This window comes from Panthera onca, chromosome E3 (assembly GCF_046562875.1).
Source record: "Panthera onca isolate mPanOnc1 chromosome E3, mPanOnc1 haplotype 2, whole genome shotgun sequence".
Taxonomy (NCBI): domain Eukaryota; kingdom Metazoa; phylum Chordata; class Mammalia; order Carnivora; family Felidae; genus Panthera; species Panthera onca.
In genome coordinates, this window is record NC_138354.1 from 23,700,218 (window position 1) to 23,725,424 (window position 25,207).

Here is a 25,207-nt window from a genome sequence, read left to right on the forward strand (position 1 = left end):
CACGTGGCAGCAGGTGTTCGGTGACTCTTTGTCAGGTGGATGGACGTGAAAAGGCTAACTAAGTATATGCAGTAGAGGGACTGGGCACCAAAGCGAGTGGTGCGGTCGGCAGGGGCTGTAGCTTGAGGGCACAGTGGTTGGGGTTATTTCCTGCAAGAGGCTGCAGGGAGACCTTGAGAGTTGGAGATTGAAGCACCCTGCAAAAGGACTGCCCAGCTGCTGGGTGGGGCGGAGAGACCGGCACAGGCACGGTGTGTGGGAGAGCCTGTGGGGAGAGGAGTCCTCGTGACCCCCGTCCTGGCAGCTGCGTTCCAGTGCCTTTAGCACATGCTTTTCACTGGCACCTCTGCACAGCTTGTAAAGGAAGTGAAGGCCATTTGTGACAGTTTCACGTTCACCTTCAATCAAGAGTTGGTACTTCTAATCTGTGAAATTGTACTTTCCCTTTTTTTAGCCACCGTCAGAGACTGATATGATGCCCGAGGGATCATCTTTTCCTGTCTGTAGCACTTTTGTACAAGAACTTTTTCAAGCCCAGTACAGGTATGGGCATATCAAATTGTCTCTTATATGGTCTGCTCAACATAGCTGTAGATGCTCTTACTGTGTGTGTCTTTCATTTTTGTTTTTGAAGATCTTCTTTGACATGTCCTCATTGTCAGAAGCAGAGCAACACTTTTGACCCTTTCCTCTGCATTTCTTTGCCAATTCCTCTACCCCACACAAGGTAAGAAGAACAGATTTAATAAAATTAAGACTGTTCATTCCTGTCCAGCTCCTGTTAGGTGTTCTTACCTATTTAGAAAAAAAATGGGATTAGTGATAAATTGAATACAGGCATTGTTAAAACCCTACAGAAATTTATAAATCTCTGTCTGAGTTTACAGGGTGAACAGGTACATGGGGCCAGCAAGTCGTTTCAGTCCCTGTGGTTGTAGTCTGTTCAGTTGCTCATCCGTTGATAGTGTGGGGGAGGAGGAGAGTTGTTGAGTGCCTTCTAGATTTTCTAGAGACTTTCTATTGCACTTTTAATTAGTTGCTTTATTTGAACAGTTTTTCATAATTTCTGGGAATTATGCTGTTGTGAAGAACATACAAAGCACAGGATCAAGCGTTGATATATTTTGTTCAACTGCCTTTTCCAAAGATGTGTTGATTATTGTTTTCTGGTCCTACTGAAGTCCAAATGAGATTTTTCCCTTTCAGTTCTGTGTTTGTTTCTTCATTTTGCTTCTATATTTAAGTTGAAATAAGTGACTAATAAGAAGATCTGACTTTGATCTGTACAGGCCTCTCTATGTTACCGTAGTGTATCAGGGGAAGTGTTCTCACTGCATGAGGATTGGTGTTGCCGTGCCTCTGTCTGGGACTGTCGCCAGGCTTCGGGAAGCAGTGTCTATGGAAACAAAGATCCCTACTGATCAGGTAATAAGTGTGCTAAGGCCGATTACACATGAGTCATAAAAGTGTTGCTTTCTGTTCTCCTGGAATTTTTTAACAATCCTCTGCCAAGCATGGTTAGAGAGAAATGTAAAACCAGTTGTGTGTGTGTGTTGAGGGGAAAAAAAAATTAAGACCCAAAGGAGGAAAATGTACATCAAAACTTTTTGTGCTTCATTTAATCGTAATATATTTTTAGAAGGAAAGTTGTGACCTTACACCAGGACCTTCTTTTAGCTTTGTTTATAAAGTATAATTATGCAGTCTCTCTTAAACCATTCTTAGGGAAGCTTATGCAGGCAATAGGAAGAGCATTGCTGTGGTTGTTGAAGGTCAGAGAGGCTTAGAAAACTTGACTGGTGGTTCTTGAAAACCCCTTTCCATTGTGGTGGCAAGAGTGGATATCTTCTTGCTGGTATAGTACATATAGATGTTCAGTATGGTTCACTTTCTGCTTAAAGCTGGGCCAGTGTCTCGTCCTTTGTTTAGATGAGAGAAAGGAACATTGTGCTCCCTCTGCCTTCTTTTTTTGGGTAAATTTTTGATAAGTAGTTATATTGAAATTGACCCCAGATACTTTGGCCTGTTTGTGACTTGACATTTTTGCATACAGTTTTTACTCAGTTCACTATTATGACTTTATTTGGAAAAACATTTTCTATTTTAGATTTACTAAGAAAGATGATTCTGTGGTAGAATAACTTCTCCCTAGATAGCTTCTGGAAGCTGCTGTGTAATCACTTGATTACTAAAGGTATTTTGTACTTTGGCCTCATGTGGCTTCATTTGGGAAGTTACCACAGTAAAACAAATACAACCAGCAGTGGGGCCCTAATGTAGTAAGTATCTCATATTTTCATAGGCCAAGTACTGGCATGTTGATAAAATGTTCATATTCTTCCTTACTGTGAAGTCCTTGTTGATTCTTTTTTTCCCCTTCAGAATGAGGGGAAAGACAGAATGAGGGAGGGAGGCTTAGATGTGTTTCCAGGGTAAATCTGGTTGTATCTGTAAAGCCTCCAGTGGCATCTGGCTCTTTTTGCATGTGGTTTAAATGGGTGATGTAATTACAAGTTTGTTTTTGACCTTAGCTTGCTGGAGAAAGTAAATTATACTTGTATGTTCACCTGCAGAAAAACAATGTGGTCATTAAAATCATTAGAAGAAAAATGTGCCAGGGATATTTTTCTTGGACTGTTTGTGGAATATGCCACCAGCCTGTTTCACCTCACAGACTTGTGGTATGTTTGCATTAGTAGAGGGGATTTTAGGGGTCCATTTTCCACCCCCTCATTTGAAGGAGGCCCAGAGAAACCATGTGACTTGTTCAAGGTCATAGGGCTGGTTGGTGGCAGGCTGGGACTGGAACCTCTTTAGGCCCCATCCAGTGCTTTTTCGCTAGACGGTGCTACTGAGCGTGTAATGAGCATCTAAATGTTTGCATTGTTTTTTTTCCCCCCATCTTTTGTTTTTTTGTTTCATTGTGAAGTATTCAACCATTTCAGAAGCATAACTTAGAAGTATCTTGTCCTAATAAGTACCTTAGAACTAAGACTTACTAACTTTAATACTGTGTTGTATATTCACTCTTATTTTTTTCTATATATATATATATTACATTTATTATTTTATAAAAATGGAATTGCTTACACACATTACTCTTTATGTTGTTTCTTATTTACTCAGATCATTCTTTGTAATAGCTTTATAATTACAGTAGGACTATAATACATTTAGTTCCTATTGTTGGACATTTGAGTTGATTTCTTTTTTTTTTTTCTAATACACAATCCATGGTTATATGGCATTTCTTAACTTGAAATGAAAAAAGTTAACGAGGTAGGAGAAAGTCTCAGAATCAGATGTGGACTGGGTCTTCGCTGCGAGACTTAATGGTCGGGTACTCTGGCAATTTTCCCACCTGTCTTCAGTGTCTTCCCCTTGTGAAACAGGAGGATTAGTTTTTATAATTTCCTGGGTTTCTTCACGGAAACTTAGAGGAACTCTGGATTCAGTGCCATAGCGTTCTGAAATCAGAGTATATTGTTTGTTACACATTTACAGAAGATACTGTGCTTCTTAGATTTCCTTACTGAAGGCAGATAGTGTGGGCTCTGTGACATGTCTCAGAGCCCTCTCACATCACCACAAATCCTGACAGGCTGCAGAAGTTCATGGTAGAATTGGGAGATCAATTCGTATTGACTTTCCAGTTGTCCAACTGTTTACATTTTTCCCGTTTTTAGATTGTGTTAACGGAAATGTACTATGATGGGTTCCATCGTTCCTTTTGTGACACAGACGACCTGGAAACAGTCCATGAAAGCGACTGCATTTTTGCCTTTGAGACTCCAGAAATATTTAGGCCTGAAGGAATTCTCAGTCAAAGAGGTAAATGAGCATCTGTTTCCACAGGGGTTTGCAGGTTTCACAACTGTATATACCCTTTTGAGATGTCTATTATGTGATGGCATAATTTTTTTTAACTGTGGTAAAAATACACATAATGCTTGTTTTTAGGATGGCATAAATTTTATGGTAACATGTTTCTCTGGAAGAAGGCAGTTCTCACTATTTCTTATCTAACCTTTCCTCTCCACAATTGGAGGCTCAGAACTGACTAAATCCTCCCTGAAGTGATTCTTAAGTATCTTATGACAGCATTTGGGAAGGTGTATTATGCCATAGCTGCCATCTTTTTTTTTTGTTGTTTTTTTGGCATTTTGTTCCCGGCTCTGATGCTTTCTAAATTCTAACTCTTTGCTGTAAAATGTTTTCTTGATACCTTGCTCTTAAGAAATTTGCATCCATAGGCAGCAAGAGAGTACAGCTTTGACAGTGCCTCCTTTTCCTGTGGTTTCGGCTGTGATTTGGAACTCAGCATGTCTCTCTATAGTGCTTCCAGGATTTGGGGGCTGTTTTGAAAGTTGCTAGGCAACTCGAACTTTGTTCCTGGTCTTTTTCATGGTTCTGGAGCTTCTGTCCTTTTTCTCGACTCCAGTGATTATTAAAGCATGAGAGGCACCTGGGAACTGGTGAGAACTATAGATTCCTACACCCCACCCCGGACCTACTGAATGAGCAGCTCTGGGGGTGGGGCCCAGCAAACTTGTTTTTCACAGGCAATTCTGATGCACACCACGGTTTGAGAACCCATCGCTCCATCCAGTCTCATCAGTATCTCTTCTACTGCCATGATTTTTAGAACTGAACCCCCTGCTAACCCTCTCTTTCCTTCTGGTTCCATTCCCTGACTTCTGCCTGTCCACTGGAATCTCTGCTTAGAAGTCCTGTTGGTGTCTTAACACTCAGCATTTCTTAGACCCGATCCTCCTGTGCTTCTTCTGTGGAATCATGGCGCCACCACTTTCACCCAAGGTGGATCCAAGCACTTCTTCAAATTTTGACCTCTCTCTCAAAATTCACATAGAACTAAGTAAACACTATGCAGTTTTCCTTCTCATTCTCTTGCCACTGATACAGCTCAGACCAGTGTCAACCGGGCTTTTTCTAGTAACTTCTCTAGTAATACCTTTATCCCTAGGCTTTCTTCTGTTCAATTATTTCTCCATGGTGCCACCAGACTGATTCCGACTTACATTTCTGATCATGGTACATGCTTTTTATTGATTTGCTAGGATTTCCCCTTTGTCTAAGATTACATCTGAACACCTTGGAAGGATGCCTGGCCCCTCATGATGAGTCCTTGCCTCTCTTTCCAGCCTCTCTACTATATTCTGTCTCCTTCCCCATGTACCCTACCCAGGTCACTCTCTTTCTCAAACATGCCGTGTACTTTTATACTTTCCCACTGTTTGCTCTGTTGAGAATTCATTTCTCCAGCTCCTTTCTCAGCTCCTATTTTGTCTCCCCTACACACACCTCCCTGCAACCTACCCATCCTACCCAGTCCTGAGTGACCACTATTCTACTCTCTGTCTCTGTAGATTTCCCTAGTCTAGACTTTCATGTGAAGAGAATCATAATTTGTGGCCTTTTGTGACTTGTTTCTTTTACTTAGCATGTTTCAAGGTTCATCCATGTTGTAGCATTTATCAGTCCTTCAGTCCATTTCGTGGCTAAATATTATATGTATATAAAACATTAAAAAATTTTTTTAATTCCATTATATGTATATAGAACATTAAAAAAAATTTTTTTTATGTTTATCTTTGAGTAAGAGAGACGGCATGAGCAGGGGAGGGGCAGAGAGAGAGAGACAGAAAGAGAGAGAGAGAGACACAGAATCTGAAGCAGGCTCCAGGCTCTAAGCTGTCCGTACAGAGCCTGACGCGGGGCTCAAACTCACAGACCCAAGAGATCATGACCTGAGCCGAAGTCAGATGCTCAACCGACTGAGCCACCCAGGTGCCCCCCAACTTTAAAAAAAAAATTTTTTTGTATATAGAATATTTTGTTTTCCATCTGTTGATGGACATTTGGGTTGTTTCCACATTATGAAATAGTGCTGCTGTGACTGTTCATGTACAAGTATTTGTTTGAATACCTGGTTATAGTTCTTTTGGGGGACACACACACATACATCCCCCTAAGAGTGGAAACACTGGGTCGTGGTAACTCTATGCTTAACTTTCCGGGGAATTGTTGGACTGTTTTCTGCAACAGCTGAACCAATATATGAGGGTTACAATTTCTCCACATTCTTGGCAACATTTATTATTTTCCATCTTTTTGATTATAGCCATCCTAGTGGGTGTGAAGTGGTGTGTCGTGATACATGAAGTTGATTATCTTTTCATGTGCTTGTTGGCCATTTGTTTATCGTCTTTAGAGAAATGTCTATTCAAGTTCTTGCCCCATTTTTAAATTGTGCTGTTGTTGGTGTTGTTGTTGTATTGTAAGAGATACATGTTAGATTCTAGACCCTTGTCAGATATGTGACTTGCAAATATTTTCTCCCATTCTATAAATTGTCTTTTCACTCTCTTGATAGTGTCTTTTGATGAACAGAAGTTCTTAGTTTTGATGAGATCTAATTTTTTTCTTCTTTTATTGCTTATGCTTTGGGTGTCATCTCTAAGATTTCATCCTTAAATCCAGGACCATGAAGTTTACTCCTGTGTTTACTTCTAGGAGTTTTTATAGTTTTAGCTTTTACATTTAGGTCTTTGCTCCGTTTGAATTAATTTTTGTGTATGGTTTGAGGTGGGAGTCCAGCTGCATTCTTTTGTAGGTAAACAGCACCAACATTTGTTGGAGAGACCATTCTTTTTTTCTTTTTTTAAGTAGGCTCCATGCCCCACGTGGAGCCAAATGTGGGGCTTGAATTCATGTGACCCTGAGATCAAGACCTGAGTTGAGATCAAGTCTCAACTTGATCTCAAGTTGAGATCAAGCTATGTTCCAGTCAAAGCTTCTGCTAATCTCTGACACCAGCTTAACGGGCTGAGCCACCCGGTGCCTCAAGAGACCATTCTTTCCACTTTGAATGATCTTGGTGCCATTCTTGAAAGTCCTTATTTTAGTTCTTTTCCTTCACACCTACTTCCACGGGTGCCTCTAGTTTCTGAACCTTTTGGTAATTCTGTATGTTGGGTTGATCAGCTTTCTCCACTGCCAGTTAGGATTCAGTTTTCTCTGGTATACCCACCCATATTTACATTATTAGTTTCTAGGTAGTCTGTTATTCAAGTTTTAATTTTTTTGACCTAGGAGCTTTATTTTCCAGGTGCTTTTTCATGTGTGTGCTTTTGTTCAATTTGTTTTCTACTTTTAATTGCATTACAGTAAAAAAATACTCAGTCATCACCTTTTCCTGAAACCCTTTCCTTACCTCCTCCACATCAGGCTGCTGACTTACTCCTCTTCCTTGTTCCAGTGAAAGCTTCTGCTAATCTCTGACACCAGCATGTTGCGTGGAAATGATCTTTTTTTCTCCTCTGCCTGCACCATGCTGTGAAATTCTCTGCACTTGGGGCTATGCTTTGTTTTATCTTTCTGTACCCAGCAGTTTAGTATAGTTCCTAATGCAGAGCAAGAGCCCAGTTAATGTTCAACTGAAAATTTCCTCAAATCCCCTTTCACACCCCAGTTGTTAATGGTTAATACTAAATTTCGTTTTTAAGTGAATTTGATGAGGTCCAAGGTGATTGTGTTCTAACCAGAGAGTGGCTCTGTTGGAACACTGTACTTTACTAAGTATGTGTTAGCCTTTGCTCTAATCTTTATAAATAAGTTATTTGAGGCCTATGAGGCTACTTGCTGCCTTCCCCGTTTTACAAATGAGGGAAGACTTGGGGAGTTGAATAACTGCCCCAGTCATGCAGCTGATAGTAACTGGGCCTGCTCTTTGAACACAGAGCTTGATTTCTGTGCAGTTGAGTGGTACCCCCTCATCTCATTAGGGACCCTTATCACTTGAGAACAGGTCTCCCCAGCCTTCTTTCTGCCAAGGAGCTGGGCAGTGAGGCCGTTTATTGTCTCAAATTCAGACTTCTCTTATTTTTATTTTATCATACCAAAGTTTGAAATGGCTATGGAGTGAAACCTGTTTTTCCTCTTGTGATTTCTTTTTGGTATTTAAGGTTAAAAAGTTTTCTTCCCTTTAATAGCTTAATGAAGATTCCATTTTTCCTTATTTCTAGCTTCTGTATACTTTTTTTTTTTTTTAACTCTAATTCATCTGGAATTTATTTTGGTATTAACCATATACTTGTTATTTTAAATTGCTGTAATGCTGATGTCCCTTAATAGGTTTGGCAAGTCTTGTATTGCTGGATGCTTAGGTTATTGCCAGAATTCTGCTATGAATTCTTTTTTATAAGCCACTTTTTATTCTCCTTTTGCTGTTGTTCTCATTTATGCATGTGGTGGTGGTGGTGAAGGGCTTTCTTCTATTTGCAAGTTGGGGTATAATTTCCTTAGGCTATACTTCCAAAAGATTAAAGAAGTGAACAATTATTTTAATTTAATTTTATTATTATTTTTGTTGAGGTGTAGTTGACATATAACATGTTAGTTTCAGGGGTACAGCATAATGATTCGGTGTTTGTATATACTGCAAAATGATCATCACAGGAAATCTAGTTAACATCCATCACCATGGAGTTACAAAAATTTTTTTATTATGATGAGGGCTTTTAAGGTCTACTCTCAGCAACTTTGAAATATACAATACAGTATTATTAACTATACTCCCCATAATGTACATTACATCCCATTACTTATTTATTTTATAACTTGAGGTTTGTACCTTTTGACCCTTTTCACCGATTTTGCCTGACCACTCCCACTCTCCTCTACGACCACCAGTCTCTTCTGTGTATCTCTGCCTTCGTTTTGTTGTCGTTGTCTTAAATTCCACATATAAGTGAGATCATGCAGTATTTGTCTTTCTCTGACTTCTTTCACTTAGCATAATGCCTTCAAGGTCCATCCATGTTGCTGCAAATGGCAAGATGTCCTTTTTTTTTTTTCTTGTTTATTTATTTTGAGAGAGAGTGTACGTGCACGAGTTGGGGAAGGGGGCAGAGAGGGAGGGACAGAGAATCCCAGGCAGGCTCTGTGCTATCAGTACAGAGCCCAACATGGGGCTTGATGCCACAAACTGTGAGATCATGACCTGAGCTAAAAAGAGTTGGAACCTTGACTGACTGAGCTACCCCAAGGTTTTATTCTTTTTAATGGTTGAGTAGTATTCCATTGAAATGAATGGTTATTTGATCAAGCACTTTCAAATTTCTACTAAGTGCAGGGCGTTGTACTAGGTACTGAATTGCTGAGTAGCTAAGATTGACAGATAGCGCTGCTTTTAGGCATTTCTAAAGACCTGATTCCTAGCAACCTGTATTATGCCTATCGATCATATATTTTTGTTCACTTAAATGTAGGTCCATCCAGGGTGGTTGATTGCATTAAAGTTGACATGTCCTATAATGGCTGTGAGTCTAGTTAAGTGCGGTTTATACTTTGTTTTTTATAAGTCTGTCTTGTTAATCAGGGAGAAGAAACTGCTATTAAAATATTGAAGATCATTCCACGTTTACTAGTCTTAATTTTTTATTTTTTAAAAATTTATTTGGTTCCTGGTTGCATGCTCTCCCCTTAAATTTGCCCTGGTGGATCATCTCTGCAAACTTGCTCTCAAAATCTCATGATTGTGAGATTGAGTCCCTCCCATATCAGGCTCTATGATGACAGTGCGGAGCCTGCTTGGGATTCTGTCTCTGCCTGTTTCCTGTGCTTGTGCGCATGCATGCACGCTCTCCCTCAAAATAAATAAATAATAAAAAATACAACTGTATCCAGTATTCACTGAAGTGAAGAATTTTAAATTTCACTTTTTAAGATATATAAAGCTAGTTTAAAGGAAATGATAGATGCTTAAGAAATTATTTTAATGGCTGGTTATCTCATAATCATTATCATCATAATCATTCTTTTTTCGTTTGTAGTTTAAATTACATAATGACAGCTTCTTAATTTCTCTGCTGGGTAAATTTCTTTGTAATGAATGAATGAAAGAATTTTGAAAAGATAGAATAAGTTGTTTTTAATTTTTTTTCCAGGAATACACTTAAACAACAATCTAAACCACTTGAAATTTGGCTTGGATCATCATCGACTGTCTTCTTGTACACAGGCAGCAGCAAAGCAAGGGAAAACAGACTTGCCCCCGACAAGACCAGGAGGCGACAAGATTGTTCTTTTAGTGTGTAACCGAGCTTGCACTGGGCAGCAAGGGAAAAGGTAAAAACTGACCCACCAGTAAGTGCTGAAACTTTAAAAGTCTAATGTTTTCAAACAATTTAAAATGCTTTAAAAAGTAGGGATGACAGGCACCAAGGTAGCTCAGTTGGTCAAGCATCCCAGTCTTGATTTCAGCTCAGGTCCTGATCTCACGGTTCCTGGGTTTGAGCCCCACATCGAACCCTGCACTGATAGCACAGAGCCTACTTGGGATTCTCTTCCTCCATCCCTCTCTCTGCCCCTCCCCCACTCACACTTGCTGTCTCTCACAATAAACAATTTAAAAAAAAACAAACAAAACAAAACTATGAGGGGCACCTGGGTGGCTCAGTTGGTTAAGCATACAACTTTGGCTCAGGTCATGATCTCACAGTTTGTGAGCCCTGCATCAGGCTCTGCATGATAGCATGAAGCTTACTTGGGATTCCCTCTCTCTGCCCCTCTCCTGCTTGCACACGCTCGCTCTCTCTCTCTCTGTCTCTCTCTCTCTCTCTCTCTGTCTCTCTCAAAAATAAACATTTAAAAAATTTAAAAAAATAAAAAATCTTTAATTTTTGAATCTGATATTTATAAAGAATGTAAGTTGACCTGATTTGAGGGTTTGGGGAGGGGGGGAGAATATAAAATAAGGATGGTAGAGTCTGAATTGGAAAGGCTCTTCGAGCTCATCTAATTGTTAATGTCTCATTTCATGTGTTTATTTTCGGCCCAGGCGCCTCGTGGATCCTATAGACCTATATCCAGCTACTTTCTTAACAGCTTTTTTTTTTTTAATTCTTTAATTCTTAGCATATCAACTTGGACGGTACATGTACCTCAGTGTTAGGTTCCAAACTGTACAGATTCTCTTACCCTGTAAATATGGTCCTCCAGCATTTCCTGTCTCAGCGAATGGCACCACTATTCATTCAGCTGCTTAAGTCAGAAATTTGGGAGTCACAAATCTCTCTCAAATCTGTTCCTGCTAAGAATTTATGGGAGGTTTAGACTATCTTTTTTTTTTTTTTACTTTATTTTTTATTTTTTAAAATTTACATCCAAATTAGTATATAGTGAAGCGTTGATTTCAGTAGATTCCTTAATGCCCCTTACCCATTTAGCCCATCCCCCCTCCCACAATCCCTCCAGCAACCCTCAGTTTGTTCTCCATATTTATGAGTCTCTTTTGTCCCCCTCCCTATTTTTATATTACTTTTGTTTCCCTCCCCTTATGTTTATCTGTTTTGTCTCTTGAAGTCCTTATATGACTATCTTTTAAAGCAGCTTTGTCACAGTAGTAATGTAACCTGAGTAACAACAAGATATGGATAAGTTTCAGGGACAAAGGACTTTGTTTCTGCTGTTTGTCAGGGTAGCATTGCATTAGCCTTTTAAAATGTTGCTTTGCAGTAATTTCCTTATTTAATGATGGTTCAATAACATAAGTGTGAAATATGTTGATTTGTATATATATGATATTGGTTGACAAATGCTGTGGTGTTTACAGTATGTCGGGCACTGTTCCGACCCTGGGGATAGAGCAGTGAACGAGATAGACTGTGTTCTTGTGGAGCTTCTGTCCCAGTGAGGACAGACCGACTGCGAACAAGTAAACACACTTAACTTCAGACAGTCATCAGCACCTCGAAGATATGAAAGCAGGCTGGAGTGAGAGAGTGTGCCGGTGGGGAGGTGGCAAGACTCGCTGGAGAGGGGGACAGGGAGGTCCACCCCGGGATGCAGCACGGAGCGGAGTCCTCCGAGTGAGGAGACAGTGTGAGCCTCCGGGGAGAAGGATCCGTGATAAGGGAACATGAGTACAAAGACCCTGAGACCGAGAGGAGCGTGGCATGTTTACGGGGCAGAAAGAAAGGCAGCTCAGCCTGTTGATATAAAATAAAGAACTTGTGGAGTCCCTTGCGTAATACTATCCCCTTACAAGTGAGGACATGATCATGTGAAAACCAGGAGTGGCTGATTTACATGTGCTTGTAATTTATCTCCCATCATGGTGCTGGTTGTGGAGTACTGCTGTGTGTAGGCTGAGGTCATAGGAACAGCTTTCCTTTTTTGTTTGTTTATTTATTTTGAGAGAGACAGGGGAGGGGAGAAGAGAGAGAAGGGGGAGAGAGAGAGAGAGAGAGAGAGAGAGAGAGAGAGAGAGAATTCCAAGCAGGCTCTGCACAGTGAGCCCTGAGCCCAGTGTGAGGCTCAAACCCATGAACAGTGAGATCATGACCTGAGCTGAAATCAAGAGTCAGACACTCAACCGGCTGAGCCATCCAGGTGCTCCAGGAGCAGCTTTCTTGATGTGAGTGCCTCGGCTTCAGCCTGAGTCAAGGTTTATCTCTTTGTTCATTTGTTCATTAAACACTTATGGATTCTTAGGGGTTGGCTGTTTGGGTGACTATGATAAATAAATCACAGTTCCTGCCTTGGTTTACTGGTGGGAGTTAGGGAGACAGACCTTATCTTTCGCACGGTGTAGTGAGTGCAGTGGCCCAGATAGCACAGGGAGCCGATCAACAGGGTGCTTCCTGGGGAAGAATCCCTCCCCTGGGTCTTGATGTGGGGGACTAGGGAGTGGCTTAGGGAAGAGGTGGGAGGGTTGTTCAAGCTGAAGGAGCTGGCTGCACAGAGACCTGGCTGGGTGAGTAGCATACATGTAGGGCACAATGAGTAGGTATGAGTGGCCAGGTGTGAGTGAGAGTGAGGCTGGGCCAGTGGTCCTGCCCTGGCTGCGTGTTAGAACCATCTGGGGCTTCCTCAGCAAAGCTCAGTGCTTGAGCTACATACCAGAGTGATTACAGTGCAGTCTCAGGGGACTGCTGGGCATCATTGTTGTTTCCAAGCTCCCTTGGTGATCTGAGTACCGCCAGAGCCTTACATGGTACATGTACATGGTACTGTCTCTGATCCTCTGACTCCTGAGAGCCCAGCATGGGCAGGGGCTACCTGGCTTCGCCCCTAGGCTGGGAGCTGACTTTCAGTGTCACTTGCTTGTCAGACTACCAGGGTACAGCCACCTGCCCGCTAGACCTTCCAGCCATCTATTCCTCCAGCACCTGACCCCTTTTTGTGGACCCATGCCGTTTGTCGGAGCGTGTCCACTCCCGCTCTCTTTCCTTACCATATTCGTTGGTCCTGGCCTCTTGTGACCTAATATCCCTTAGAAGCCATTTTGGCACATGAGGTATTAAATTTCATTTAGAAATCTAAGCTTCTTTTCGGACTTTTTCATCCACTTCTGGGAGTAACTGTTGCATTTCCTGTTTGTTTTATTTTGAGAACCGTCCTAAACCCAATTAGATAGTTGTTCCATTTTAAGAGATCTTGAATAAAGAATTACAGTATTAAAAGAATTGCCATACTTTTAAAGCGATTGCAATATTTATGTGTGTTAGATTTGGACTGCCTTTTGTGCTGCACTTGGAGAAGACAATAGCATGGGACCTTCTGCAGAAGGAAATCTTGGAGAAGATGAAGTATTTCCTGAGGCCCACGGTTTGCATTCAGGTGGGTCGGCATCTGGATGCTCCAGCACAGAATGCGTGTGTACCCAATGATGAAACAGTCCCTGCAGAGAAGTTTGAGTTTTGGACCTCTGCACTTAGGGAGGACCAGACATGGCGCTGGGATGCCAAGGAGCTGTGTGCAAAGCTGTTTAGTAAAATCAGCTGTGTTCAGATTTTCAAGACTAAGGACTTAGCCCCTCATTTTCTGGCCACTGCAAGAATTTCCTTGAACTGCTGGGTATTTCTTTATAATATATATTTATCTAATAAAGATTAGCACACGATCAGCTTGGAGACATTTTGTAGAACAGCTATCTGTGTACTTTCAAAATTACGACTACTATATTAAGGTATCCATGGGAGACTTACATGAAGTTAACGTTCAGCCTAAAGCAGCATGTTACTTGTCCTGCATAACATATTTGATATGTAAACTGCATTTAGGTAAATCATATTTAAAGTGTGTAAGAGTGGCTCAACAACCTAAAGAATATCAGAGAGAAGCATTTTGCCAAACCATTTGCTGTCTCTCTAATCTGTTTTGGAAATGCTACTGTGACGCACATGCCTTTGAAGAGAAATTCAGTCAAATCCTCCTTTACTGTTTGATGCAGGTGTGTCCATTCAGTTTGCGTGTCGTCAGTGTTGTGGGGATAACATACTTGCTGCCCCAGGAGGAGAAACCCCTGTGCCACCCAACGGTAGAAAGGTAAAAATAAGTCAATAAATCATCTTCTACAATTTTATTTATGCTCATGTATAATTTCTAGTGACGGCTGGTACAGTTTCCACCTATGTATGTAGGCTCTTCAGGCTCGTTTAGAAATTAAGTATACTTTTTACTTTTCATTCATATTTGAGTATGATATGTTTTATGATCTTTTTCGAAATCAGAAAAACCTGGAGTCCTCCTGTCAGGAAAGCAAATTAATGTATGTCCCAGGACTACAGATATAATTACACTTTCATACTCAGCCGAGATGGAAGTTTTCCAAAGTAGAATTCTCATCATGCCGCTTTCCTCCTGGAAATTTTTTTTCTTAATGTTTATTTATTTTGAGAAAGAGAGAGAGAGACAGAGACAGAGCACGAGTGGGGTAGGGGCAGAGAGAGAGGGAGACACAGAATCTGAAGCAGGCTCCAGGCTCTGAGCTGTCAGCACAGAGCCCCCGATGTGGGGCTCGAACCCCTGAACCGTGAGATCATGACCTGAGCTGAAGTTGGATGCTTAACCAACTGCGCCACCCAGGTGCCCCTCCTCCTGGAAATCTTAAATGGCAACCTGTGACCTAAAAGATGAAGCCCATCTTCCACAGTGTATGAAGCTCTACAGTTTGAACCCTGCTCACACCCCGTTTGTCAGGCTCTTCCCCTCATCTTAAATCTTCAGCAGTATCCCAGCATGAGGATTGTTGGAACACGTGGCATGACTCGTGTGTGCCTTTGCATGTGTGGTGTCCTCTGTGGATCATTCCATTCCCTTGAACCTTCACACTGTTCCTCCTCTTCCTCAGTAGACCTAGTCGCTTCCCTCTGCTACCTCCCTGCTCTTCTATATGCTTCCAACACCCTACTGCATTAATAAAGAATACACATATGTGTATATATACATATATATACACACATATATATATATATACACACACACATATATATATATGCAATATATATAGTTGCATAAATACAAAAACTCACATTATCTTTATTATGATTTTTCAGCAAATATTGTGGTGTTTGCACTTTAAGATTCCAAAAAAAGTATACAACGTAGTTGTGTTTGAAAGCAGTTTATGTTTGGTTTTAGAGACAAGAGTTAAGAGATTAGATACTGATCCAGAATACTGCAAAGCGTAACAAATATTAGATGGGTAATTAATATTGACTACTATTGCTGAAAGAGTTTCTCAGGAGATGGTGACAAGAAAGGCCACCTGAGGGGAGTGCTTTATAAAAGACAGGGATGGAACTTGAGGGGTACCTTGCAGGAAGGGCACAGTTTGGACTGGCATGGGGCACAGTCCAAGGGCCCAGGCATGGGTTATGGGGGAGAAGAGATGTAGGAGCAAGACTTTGTTCCCAGAGGGACTACTATCTGGTCTCTGTTTGGGTTGGTGAGAAATGAGACAAAAAGTTGGAAAGGTCATGAAGAACATCTGAGAGTGATTGTAGACAGCCTACATAATGTGAGACTAATTTCTTCTAGTCTCCTTCTGTACTGGACATTTTAATTTAAGGATTTTTCAGTCCAGTTGTAACCTAGTTATTCTAAATATGAAGTCATAATTGTCTTGCTAGAAACTCTGATGAGGAACAGTGTTGAACATTTTCAGCAATCACATTATGATATCAAATTTCAGATAGGATATAATCATAAGTAAAATAATTTATTAAGAGCATAATATGTGACTTCCTTCTCCATCCTCTAGGGCATTAAAATCTTGTGGACCAGGTGGCACTGCTCATGTGAAGTTAGTGGTAGAATGGGACAAGGAAACAAAAGATTTGTGAGTATTGTTTTATTTAGTGTTTATAGAATCATCGTTTTAATTACCATTTTTAATAGCATCCCTTTGATCCCTCAGATTAGCTGAGACAAATCTCTCTTTTTAGCTAAGTATCCAAGTGGCTTGCTAAGCCTTTAATCAGTTATTTCTTTCCTATACATTTTGTTGTCTGGATCTCAAAAACCTCAGAACATTTGCTGCTGATGAGACTGAGCTGTTTATTCATTACTGTTCAGGGCCAATGATTTTGATTTTTATTATAAGCCCATTAACTCTAGTAAATTATGCCAAATGCATGCCTGTAGATACAAAGGACAAGAATATATATTAATGGTTCATGACCAATCCCATGAAAACCAACTCCCAAGTTATTTTCAAGAAATAACTTTATAGATACAGAGCTTTTCAAGACTATTTTGGAACATAGAAAAGTTGGATGACCAATTGATAACCTGTTTGCTTTTGTTACACATTGGTTCTTTTTGGTTATGAATTTATAGTCACATTGTGAAGCTGCAATTTGGGGGTCAGTTTTGCAAGACATTCTCTGATAAATGCTTCCCTCCCCCCCCCCCCCAATTGCAGCTTGTTTGTAAATACTGAAGATGAGTATATTCCTGATGCAGAAAGTGTCCGTCTGCAGAGGGAGCGTCATCATCAGCCCCAGACTTGCACTTTATCCCAGTGTTTCCAGCTCTACACCAAAGAGGAGCGGGTAAGAGCCTGGCAGCACTTCTGGGATGGTGAGGGTGCTAGGGAGGGCGATGTGGCAGGATGACACCGGAGAGCAAAGTATGCCCCAGAAAAGTCCCCAGGCGTTTTTCACTCACATAATGGGTGTCTTAGTGCTATTCCTTTTAGGACTTTAACAAAAGTAGTTTAGATTACTAGAAAACCTTGATTGATTGAAATGCTCTAGAAGTGAACCTTTGTAGTTAATTTTTTTTCTTTTTTAACAGTAATATATGTATTATTTTTTTGTTTTGATTTAGAGATTTTAAACCTTGTTTTTAAATGTTTGTTTAATTTTGAGAGAGAGAGAGAGAGCGTGCACGTGCACATGTGCGCAAATGGGGGAGGAGCAGAGAGAGAGGGAGACACAGAATCTGAAGCAAGCCCCAGGCTCTGAGCTGTCAGCACAGAGCCTGATGTGGGGCTGGAACTCGTGAACTGCGAGATCATGACCTGAGCTGAAGTCTGACACTTAACTGACTGAGCCACCCAGGCACCCCTTGATTTATGGATTTTAAGTCATTTCCCCTAGTAACAAAAATAGTTATTCTTAACTTTTTGGCACCAAAAACATATGTGCCAGGACCTACTTAAATTCAAACTTAAATTAATTAAAATGAAACAAAATTAAAAATTCTGTTCCTTAGCTACATTAGCCACACTTTGGAGTGCTCAGTGCAGATGTAGATTGAAAGTTTGGGGGGCTCCTGGGTGGCTTAGTCGGTTAAGCGCCCGACTTTGGCTCAGGTCATGATCTCACGGTTTGTGAGTTTGAGCCCCACGTAGGGCTCTGTACTGACAGCTCAGAGCCTGGGGCCTGCTTCGGATTCTGTGCTTCCTTCTCTCTCTGCCCGTCCCCCATTCTCTCTCTCTATCTGTCTCAAAAATAAACTGTAAAAAAAAAAAAAAAAGAAAGATCAGAAGGCATGTTTTAGACCACAGTACAGTGCTTTGCAGATTGTAGGGACTCAGTAAATATTTGAATAGAAGAGTGGGATACATGAATAAGTCTCTGTGGATGGGGCCAACGCCTGTGTGGTTTTTAAAACTCTCTAGGGCATTGCACCTTAAGCAGCCTTGACTAGAGCACTTGGTGTTCAGCTAATCTTGAGCTGATGTTTAGTATCATACTTTTGACTGCTAATTGTTACTGTTCACTCTTATATTTAGTGAATCCTGCGATTTCAGGGTTGGAGGGGACTTTAAAACTCCTTTTTTCTTTTCTTTTCTTTTTTTTTTTTTTTTTTTTTTTTTTTTTTGAGAGAGAGACCATGAGCAGGGGAGAGGGCAGAGGGAGAGAGAGAATCTTAAGCAGACTACAGGCTCAGCATGGGGCTTGATCCCACGACCCTGGGATCATGACCTGAGCCAAAATCAAGAGCCAGACACTCAACCGATTGAGCCAGTCAGGCACCCCAAAACTCCTATTTTCTAATGGTTGAGTTCTTCTGCCTAATTTCAAATAGGTGATTATCCAGCTGCTATTTGAATACCTTAGTTACGAGGCATTTCTGTACTCAGGAGACACGCCATTTCCTCCCTGGATATCTCTGCTGGTCCCCGAGGCTTCTCTGAAATATGCCCCAGGTTACTGCAACCAACACATTCATTAAGGATATGTGATGACAAGTCCTGATTTTCTTCCACTTGTCTATCCTTTAAATATTTGAAAATACTTTTAATATTCTCACAGTCTTTTTTCCCCCAAGCTATTCATAGCTAGGTCCTTTAATAATAGTTTTTCTTTTTTTTTTTTAAGTTTATTTTTGAGAGAGAGAGAGGGAGAGAGAACCAGTGGGGAGCCAGAGAGAGAGAGGGGGACAGAGGATCTGAATCGGGCTCTGTGCTGACAGCAGAGAGCCCACTGTGGAGCTTGAACTCAGGAACCTTGAGATGATGACCTGAACTGAAGTCAGGCACTTAACCGACTGAGCCACCCAGACATCCCTAATAATAGTTTTTCATAAGACCTATTTTTTTTTTTCCTTCCCAGTTTGGAGCCTAATTATACAATAGGCAGTTGGCTTTAAAAACAGGTTGATGGCAGACTCTGTGTAGTACCTCGTCCTATTTGGGCTTTTTTTTTTTTTTTTTTTTTTTAATTTGGGAGATGTTTGAGAATGGCCCAAAGCTTAAAACTGAGTGGATCTACTAGATGACAACATTGGTATTCCACAGAACATCTCATTGACCTAGAAGGTTAAGTTCAAGCTAGCAAGATACGTTTTAGTAGGGATTCATTCATTCAGTAAATGTTTATTGAGTACACACTGTGCACTAGGTGGTATGCTTAGTACTGGGGATATAACAGGGACTAAGCCAGGCAGTGTTTCTGACCTCAGTCTGTTTGGTGGGGATAAATAAGTAAATAAAGCAAGCAACTTGGCATGGTTGAAAAACAGGAATGAGGCCAGTGTGGCTGGGACACAGCAGGTAAGGGAGAGAGTTGAGAGAGTCTGTTCTGGTCATAAAATAATCCCAATATCTATAAGCCACGCCTGGCACATAGACAGGGATTCAGTAAGTCCACACTAGAATGAATGCATAAATGAATGTTACTTGGGAAGTTCAGTCATCGGGTCCAGAAATACGACAGGGACACAGAAGAGGAGACAGTGAGATTCAGCAGCAGGCTGTGAGATGCTAACTTGGGGATTTAGATGTCTGCAAGCTCAGTATTGATCAGCAGTGTCACGTGCCAGCCACTGTCAGCTGCCTTAAGGATGCTTTAAAACAGTGCCCAGAATTCAGATGGTGATAGCACTGTTCTTTTCATTACCTTAAATGCTCACTCTTTAATAAGAGACTGACAAACCAGGGCACCAGAGAGAGTGGATAGGGGCTGGTGCATCTGGAAACCACGACATGCTGAATTTGACAGAGGAGGCCTTGAGTGGGGATCTAATAGTCATTTTTAGGCACTTCAAGGACCGGCTTGTGGATAAGGGATTGGACTTAATTTTATCTGAAAAGCAGAACCTAAAGATTGGAAATTACAGGGAGAGTGAATTTGTCTTAATATGAGGAAGAACTTTGTGACAGACGGTCTGAAAATGGAAGAGCTGCCTACTGAGATAGCTGCCCTTCATCTGCTGGTCAGAGTCAGCGAGACCAGCGGTGCTCAATGTGGTCGGCAGGGCCAGGAGCTCTTTGTAGCAGTTTACAATGAGATAAGTACAGAAATCAGAGACCTTTTCGAGGCTGTCATAGCTCTTAGACATTGTCAGGTTGTTCTTATTGTATCTTATAAAAGTATCTGTATTGGAAATTGACAAAACAGACTACAGCCTGCTCCTTTACCACACACGCTGGGCTGGATGGCCACATACATAGACTATTAATAAGTCACACAGAGATGCAGACTGACCAGATGACAGTTGTGGGTCTCTGCCAGTGTTAAGTGTCTGAGTCACTTCCATCCACCCAAACTTCTGTTTTTCCCCATGTTTCCTACAAATGTGATTCGGTCTTCCTGCCACGGGGGAAAAAAAACAACAACCCAGTCTGCTTCCTTTTCCTGTTACCATGCCTGCCTTTCTCCTCTTCTTTTCTGCCTTATTCCCTATTATTGGTTTCAGCTCTTTCCCTCTCTCCATCCCACTTGCACTTCTGACACTGCCCTCTGAAACTCTCGGTGGCCCCTGGTTTGCTCAGTTCTGTGGCCTTTGCTCCATCACCATCTGACCTCTCCATGGGATCTTGCCATTCTCTCTCCTTGGTACACATCAGAGGGAATGCTTCTGACTTGCCTATTTTTCTGACTATGCATCCTCAGGCTCTGGTGGTTCACTTAAAAAAAGAGGCATTCCCCAAGATTCTGTTCTGTGTTTCTATCTGTTCCATCTCAGTAGGCATGGTCATTCCTTACCTCATCATGTTGATAGTCCCTGATCTGGTGCATCTTCTGAACTCCAGAGGAGACTTAAATCTCTCATCAGACATGCCTCATGGGCATACCTCTAACTGAATAAATCCCCTTCCTGAAACCCTCACCTGCAGAGATGACATATGTGGACTTAAGGCCTCAGATTGACGTTCAGAAAGACCTTGTTGGTAGCAGGATGGGGGAGGATTGTTTGGAGTGGGTTAGTGCTTGGGAGAGAGAGATCAGATAGGAGACTCCAGAAGCCCAGATGAGAGCGAGGGTAAGGACTCTGAATTAAGACCATGTTAGTGGGAATGGAGTGCAGGAGACAGGTGTGAGAGGTGGCAGGCAATTACTTTGGGTAGATGTGGAACGAGAGGAAGAGGGAAGGGTTTGAGGGTTTGGGATACCTGTCCGCCCTGCCGGTTCTGCTTTTGGTGGGTGGCAGTAGTGTTTGTTGAGGTATGACATGGAGGAGGAGGGGGAGGAAGGGGGAGGGAGGGAAGGAGGATGGGACAGGTGGAGGAGGAGGAGGACAGTATATTGATGGAAGCGCAACAGGTTGAGTTTGAGAATCTGTGGAATTTGAGGTTCTTCTGTGATGTGGAACATCCTCTGTAATATTTACCTGTTCAGTCATGCATTTTTGAGAGATGATTTATTCAGCAAATCTTTGGGTGCCAGCTCTGGCCAGGTGCCGCTTTTGATGGTGTTTTCCATTGACTCTGCATCCTATGTATGCGGTTTCCCGAGAGACCCGAGTTGTACCGTGCCCTCACCAAGAAGCGGGGGCCGCGGCCTCCTATAAAAGCCTCGCCTGAGGTGGTGCGTAACGGAAGTCGTGTCATGCTCCTTGTTTTCAGCTTGCCCCGGATGACGCCTGGCGGTGCCCACACTGTAAGCAGCTGCAGCAGGGGAGCATCACGTTAAGCCTCTGGACTCTGCCCGATGTGCTTATTATCCATCTGAAGAGATTTCGACAGGTAAGGATGTCCTCTGTCACAGTGAGAAAAGCTGTGACCAAGTTTCTCATGCCCCTGCTGTGGTCTGCATGGGGGTCCTTCGGTGTCCCTGTTGGACCCAGCATCCCTGTCCGTGTTGTTACAGATGCCTCTGCCCCAGTGTCTGGGGTCATGTTTGTTCTTACCCAAAGCAAAATTTGAGCATCCTGGGGCCTTTTCAATTCAAAACATTTTAGTTCATACTGCAGATGTTTTACTTTGTTCTTGAGGATTTGCTTTAGATTTGAAAATGTTGTGCTTTAAATTTTGGTAAGTGTACTTTAGGATTTAAAAAAACCACAGAGCTCCTTTCTGGGGCAGGTAGAATTCTCTTTGTACCTAAAGTAATAGCAGGTGTCACGCTGCTCCCAGAAGCGGTCACATAGTTGGGAAGATGACTCATAAATATATGCAGAGAAAATCTGATGTGAGTTGTATTGCTCCGAGTCAGTTTTTCCCAAAAGGCTGTGTGTTCCCTGAGGTTAGGGTTGTCCTGGGCAGGCCCCACTGTAAGAGAGGGAAATGAGAGGGAAATGTTCAAGGAGTCTCTCAGGCCTGGCTTTAAGGTGTGTATCTGAAAGATTAGGAGTAGGCCTCTCCCAAGTGAGGTGGGGGCCGTGCTGCACACACACGGTGGCGGAGGGAGCCACGTGTGCAGAGCCCTGAGCGGGGCAGCACGTGCAAGAGACTGACAGCACACCGGTTTGGCTGGAGCTCCAGAGGGTGGGGGAAGGGCAGGGGCTGGTTGTTCCTGGTGGGCAGAGTGGGATTCTGATAAAGGGTTTTAAGCAGAGAAGCAACATGGCCAGATCTGTGTTTTGAAGAGACTATTCTGGCTGCTGTGTGGAGGATGGGAGGCCACGTGAATGAAGCTAGGGAGATCTGAAGGGAGCCGATGCAACCATGCAGGGGCGGGATGCTGGTGGCTTGTCCGGAGCAGTGGCTGTGGAGAAAAGCCTGGAATAGATCAACAGATGTTTAGGATTTGCTGATGAAGTGGGAGTGTCTGGGGTGACGGGCACAGGATCCCTAGGTTTTTAATCATAGTAAAGAGTGTCCCGACTGTATGCAGATAGCTGCTGTATGCAGATAGCCGAGGTTCAGAGCCCGGCCTTCTTCCACACACAAGCTGACCGATTTCCTTTGCCCTCTGTTTCTTTAGAAGAAATGTCCTCACCCTTCCAGCACCCAGATTCAAAACTGCAGTGTTGTTTTCGACTTCTTTCTTTTTTTAAAAAATTTTTAACGTTTATTTATTTTTGAGACAGAGAGAGACAGAGCATGAATGGGGGAGGGTCAGAGAGAGGGAGACACAGAATCCGAAACAGGCTCCAGGCTCTGAGCTGTCAGCACAGGGGCCCGATGCGGGGCTCGAACTCACGGACCGCGAGATCGTGACCTGAGCCGAAGTTGGCACTCAACCGACTGAGCCACCCAGGCGCCCCATCGACTTCTTTCTTATCCCTCCCATGTAACCAGTCATCTCTTCAGCTTGGTTGTGCCTCTGCATTGCCTCCTGTGTGTGTCCCCTTGTCCCCATTCTTGCTGTCAGCCTGCCCGTTCAGACTTGTGATGCTTTCTAGCTGGTTGCAGTCACGTTGTCTTCTACTTGATTTCTTCACTTAAGCTGCTCCTCCCTTTTTGTCCCGTGCTGTGCACTGCTTACACAGCTTTGATGACGTTCCCTCCTCCCTCAAAGCCTCAGTGCTTGACTGCACGGCAAGGTCCAAATTCTCGGGTCTGACTTTCCTGACCATCCGGGGCTCATCCTCCCTTTCTCTTATGAACGTTTTCCTTCTCTTAATAGATCCATGGCTCCTTGGGGTGGGTGTTATCCATGCCCAATTAATTTCTTAGAGCTCCCACAGACACAAGAAACATTCAGAAAATAGCTAGTGAGCGGACAGTTGGATTTCAGAGGATTTCCCCGTGGCTAATGGAAGATACAGATTACCCGAGATTATCAACTAAATGAATTATTCTCAACTAAATGAATATATTAAGTCAATGTTAACTGTTATTGTGCTTGTTGGAGGAGGTGGGGAGGAAAAGGGTATACTACTTATCTGGTGGCTATTCTGTGCCAGCACTAACTTTGTCTTTCATGTACAGTTTTACTCCATTACTTTTCATGCCTCTTTGGCAGAGGTATCATGATGAACTGCCCAATACTGTCAGTTTGTAAGTTAAAAACCTAAACTCATCTATCAGATAAGGAAATGGAGACTCCGAGAGGCTCATCACCCCTTATATGTACGTCATTGCTTGTTCTGGTTTGAGTAGTATTAAAACTTGTTCCTCCAGATAGTTACAACTGTTAGTGTGTTTCCTTATTTTGTACGTATCTTTGGAAACCATCAGATCGGTAACTCAAACCACTTGAGCTGTTAGGGTCCACATTTCACGCAGAATTGATCTACCATCTACTTGCATGAAAATATCATCAGAACTTGTTTTTCTTCTTGTAACAGGAAGGAGACAGGCGTATGAAACTTCAGAACATGGTCAAGTTCCCCTTGACTGGCCTGGACATGACACCTCATGTGGTTAAGAGAAGTCAGAGCAGCTGGAGTTTGCCATCCCATTGGTCTCCATGGAGACGGCCCTATGGACTCGGGAGGGACCCTGAGGACTACGTCTATGACCTGTATGCTGTGTGCAATCATCATGGCACCATGCAAGGGGGGCACTACACAGGTCTGCAGTGCGAGAGGCCGGGTGTCTGTGCTGACCGTTCCTTCGACATGTTTTGCTTGTGACAGGGCTACTTTTGCTTTAGAACCTCACTTTCTCTTCTAGTACGCAGTCTGCCATCTTTGAGGGCAGTTTTCATCTGCTGGATCTCTGTCCAAGAGCAAATAAATGCAAATTCTTCCTTCTCTTCCTGAGTCGGACCATCCGGTAGCTGTGTGACCTGACTGGGGAGTGGTGTGTGCAGGTAGATCATGTTGTCTGGGTCACCAGGGGCTCACTTTGGTTACGTCACCCCCACCGCCATTTAGGGTTTCACTCCACTCCTTGACGTTGTCGCTTCTCCCTTATTTGGAGTGATTAGATGAACCGGTTTTATAGTGTCTTTAAGGTGATTTGGAAGAATTTTTTCTTTTTGTTTTAAAGCTAAATTTATCTTTTTCATTTTTAAAAGGGACTGTTCGTTATATGAAATTTATACACAAGAGAGAACAGTACCATCATCCATGGGCTCATCACTCAAAAATAACCATTGGTAACGTTTTTAAAAAATGTGATAAATATACATATCAAAATTTACCATTTTCACGTGTATGGTTCAGTGGCATTAAGTGCATTTATGTTGTAGTGCTGCCCTCAACACCATCCATCTCTAGAACGTTTTTCTTCTTCCCAAATTGAAACTCTGTTAAACAGCAAGTCCCTGTTGCCTTCCCCCCCCCACTCCTGGCCACTACTGTTCTGTCTCTATGAATCTGATTCTCTTGGAAG

General features: G+C 42.4%; 1 protein-coding gene across 6 annotated transcripts in view; it reads left to right on the forward strand.

Moving 5' to 3' along the window:
- The window catches only part of USP31 (ubiquitin specific peptidase 31), a 62,928-nt gene that overhangs the window by 27,236 nt on the left and 10,485 nt on the right, over positions 1-25,207 (forward strand). For 5 of the 6 annotated variants that reach the window (XM_078440064.2, XM_060648770.3, XM_060648771.3 and 2 more), the window contains 12 exons: positions 455-543; positions 635-727; positions 1,290-1,425; positions 2,574-2,681; positions 3,687-3,831; positions 9,969-10,149; positions 13,533-13,644; positions 14,258-14,352; positions 16,070-16,147; positions 16,733-16,862; positions 21,608-21,727; positions 24,217-24,442. In XM_078440064.2, coding sequence (XP_078296190.2) covers positions 455-543; positions 635-727; positions 1,290-1,425; positions 2,574-2,681; positions 3,687-3,831; positions 9,969-10,149; positions 13,533-13,644; positions 14,258-14,352; positions 16,070-16,147; positions 16,733-16,862; positions 21,608-21,727; positions 24,217-24,442 — 1,513 coding nt within the window. The remainder of the gene's footprint in view (positions 1-454; positions 544-634; positions 728-1,289; positions 1,426-2,573; positions 2,682-3,686; positions 3,832-9,968; positions 10,150-13,532; positions 13,645-14,257; positions 14,353-16,069; positions 16,148-16,732; positions 16,863-21,607; positions 21,728-24,216; positions 24,443-25,207) is intronic. The other variant, XM_078440065.2, reaches the window with a different exon arrangement.